General features: G+C 36.0%; 1 protein-coding gene across 1 annotated transcript; it reads right to left on the bottom strand.

Moving 5' to 3' along the window:
- Positions 1–1656: 1656 nt before the first annotated feature.
- Positions 1657–2381, bottom strand: LOC118594149 (40S ribosomal protein S3a-like). The gene has a single exon (XM_036203992.1). The coding sequence runs from the start codon at positions 2368–2370 to the stop codon at positions 1657–1659; it is 714 nt and encodes a 237-aa protein (XP_036059885.1). The 5' UTR covers positions 2371–2381.
- Positions 2382–2973: the final 592 nt, after the last annotated feature.

Below are 2973 nucleotides of genomic sequence, written 5' to 3'. Positions count from 1 at the left end.
GTGGGATGAAATGGAGCATGTTGTAGATAATTAGGACTTTTTGAGAGAAGTTTTCCAGTAGAATGTATACTAGAACACAAACATTTTCTAAGTAACTTGTACTTTAACAAGTGTGTGAGAAAGTAAGAACAGTGTTCAATAAATCTATGTAAGCAATATGTTGAAGAAAGAGAGGCATCCTTTGATGAGATTTAGTTGATTATAATGTACTGACAAATAAAATCATTAAAATTGGGTGTCAAAATGATGAAATGTAAGTAGTTTGATGTCAGGAATTGATGGAATAATGGGATAATCACTAATCATGTATGCAATTCTTAATGTCCCGTGCCCCAGTTTTAACAGTTTCTAGAAGATACAAAGTCTCTAAGTTGATCCATTAGCTGGATAGTATTGGCCTGGGGTGATGCTATAAGATCCATTATGTTCTTACTCCTTTTCAACTTGTTCTATTCTGTTACTAACTGATGGAAATATGTTAAAACTTACATTATAATTGTGGTTCATTGTTCAGTCAATTTTTGTGAACTTAGTTCACATATTTTTAGTTTATGCTATCTAACATATGTTTTTCCCCTTAGAAAACTGAATACTTGTTTTCTGCAATGATGCTATGGAATGCATTGACATTGTTACTTTTGTTGACTCTGTCATATTTTAGAATCTGTAGCTGACTAAAATTGATCAGCTGGAAAACAGGCATTGTTTGTTAGAAGCCTGCATTTATTTACCTATCTCCTTTTCCTCCAGAGGTTGTACTTTCATACAGATTTCCTTATTTTATTTGAATTTCCTACAGATGTTTATTCTCTATATGTTTTGTTTTCTACATTTTATAGGAAATTTTCTATGTTTCATCCTGGACATTTTGTTTTCAACACAAATTTCAGTTTATCAATTACTTTTTTATTTCTGTTGAATCTTCTGCTAAGTACAGCTAGAGGTTTTATTTAAAATGATAGTAAAGACAATCAGTGACTTAAATTCTTAAAATAATAATAAATAAGTTTATTCAAAGATTTTTGTTTTTTTTTTTTTTTGTTTCACATTTAGAATGTAGTTTATTTTTTTTTTCTACTTTGTAAGGTCTTAATTCACCAACCTCTTAGACAATTAAAATTTAAAGAGGGAAAAATTAGTGCACTGTTCTATGTACAGCCTCTATCCCCTATGTCTCTTTGTAGTCTTGTTATTGTGAATTTTAATTGATTTAACTTTTATTTAATTCTCTTGCTAATTTTTAACCCTCAATTTTAAATTCAATAACAAAAGAATGAAATTTAAAACTGACCCCCTCCAGTTCCTCAGTAGACATCTCCACAAAGAAGAGAGCCAACTGAAAAATTAGCACGTGGAAATATCCCATGGATATCATAGATAATTACTCGCTTAGGTCACATGCCTAAGGAAGGCACCACTACCACTTACCCAGATGAGCCAAGTAAAGATCAATAAAATCAACAGATTCCGACCAAGATCTGGAGAATAAAACTTCCTCTCATTGCTGCTGGGTTGCAAAACAGGGCCACTTTGAAAGACAGATTGGCAGTTTCTTTTCTTTTCTTTTCTTTTCCCCACAAATAAGACTTTTATTTGTCACTATTAAAAATCTGAATTTCAAACAGATTCTTGGACTGGTGGTTCATATCCATCAGCTCATTCAACTTTAGCACCTGTCTCATCACCAGTAGCTTTTCCAGAACCACCACCTTTACCATGGAGCTCCATGAGTTTTCCCAATTCAAACTTGGGTTTCTTCAGCATTTTTACTTTTCTAACGAAGACATCATGAAGAGGATAAATGGACTGGCAAGCCTTTTCTCTGTCTTTCCTAATGCTGTCTGGAATCAGTTTATTAACCACTTCCTTCAAGTCATTTGTCTGCACTTCTCGGGTCATGATTTCCATCATCTTCTGGCGGATCTGCTGGTGCTGTGCATAAGAGGTCTTGCATATCTGGTTGTTGCGTTTTTTAGTGAAACCAACGCAGAACAGACGGAGCAAATAACCATCAGTTGTCTTGACATCCACATGAGCTTCAATCATGGTCTGCCACTTTTTTACCATGGAACACATTTTGTCCTGGGTAAGATCCATGCCATGGAAGTTAGTCAGACAGTTTTTGCCCTGAACATCCTCAGTAATTAGCTTGAATTTTCTAAACGCAACTTCATCATTCTGTAGATCAGCAAGGCTCACTTCAAACACACGACTCTTGAGGCCAGTGATTTTGGTTCCTTGAGTCCTCATGACTAGTGTCTTTCCAATGTTTCTAATATTGAACATAGCCGGAGCTTTCACATCATACCAATCTTTCTTCGAAAATGGATCAACCACTTTCTTCTTGGCTCCCTTCTTGCCGCCTTTCATCAGGCGCTTGTTCTTGCCGGTGCTTATTCTTGCCAATGCCATGGTGCTTCAGGGAGAGCCAAAAGGGCAGAAGTAGAACTCGCGCGAGAACTTACCCGAGTGGGGTGGGGAGCACTATCTATGTGACCCTTGCTCTTTAGCCCTCTGAAACTAAGTAAGCCCCAGTTAAATGCTTTGTTTCATAACAATTGTCATGGTCGTGGTGTCTATTCACAGCAATTGAATACTGTCTAAGATAAGGTTAAATGATGTAGGGAGATGGGGGTCAAAGATTATGGTTAATGTGTCACTGTAGTATGATGTGGTCAGTGTGTGGACTGGGGAAGTTGTGCTGGTGTGGGGTTTAAAGGGGTATATGAAAGCACCATGTAATTTCTTTACTATGAACCTAAAACTACCCTTTAAGCTAACGTTTATTTTTTTAAAGGTCATATCTCCTCTACATACCTTATTTGCCATGTCAGGAAAAGAAGCCAAGCTTTCTGTTTTGTCTCCAGTAAGGTAACTACTTCTAATTACCTGGTTAACTTTCACAGTAATAAATAACACCAAATACTTGTGACGTATTTAGGAGGCAGCATGGTATTAGTTATGTTTTAAACT

Source organism: Onychomys torridus, chromosome 12 (assembly GCF_903995425.1).
Source record: "Onychomys torridus chromosome 12, mOncTor1.1, whole genome shotgun sequence".
NCBI classification, from domain to species: Eukaryota; Metazoa; Chordata; class Mammalia; order Rodentia; family Cricetidae; genus Onychomys; species Onychomys torridus.
The sequence above is the reverse complement of the archived record's forward strand: the minus strand, read 5'-3'. Positions and strand labels throughout refer to the sequence as shown.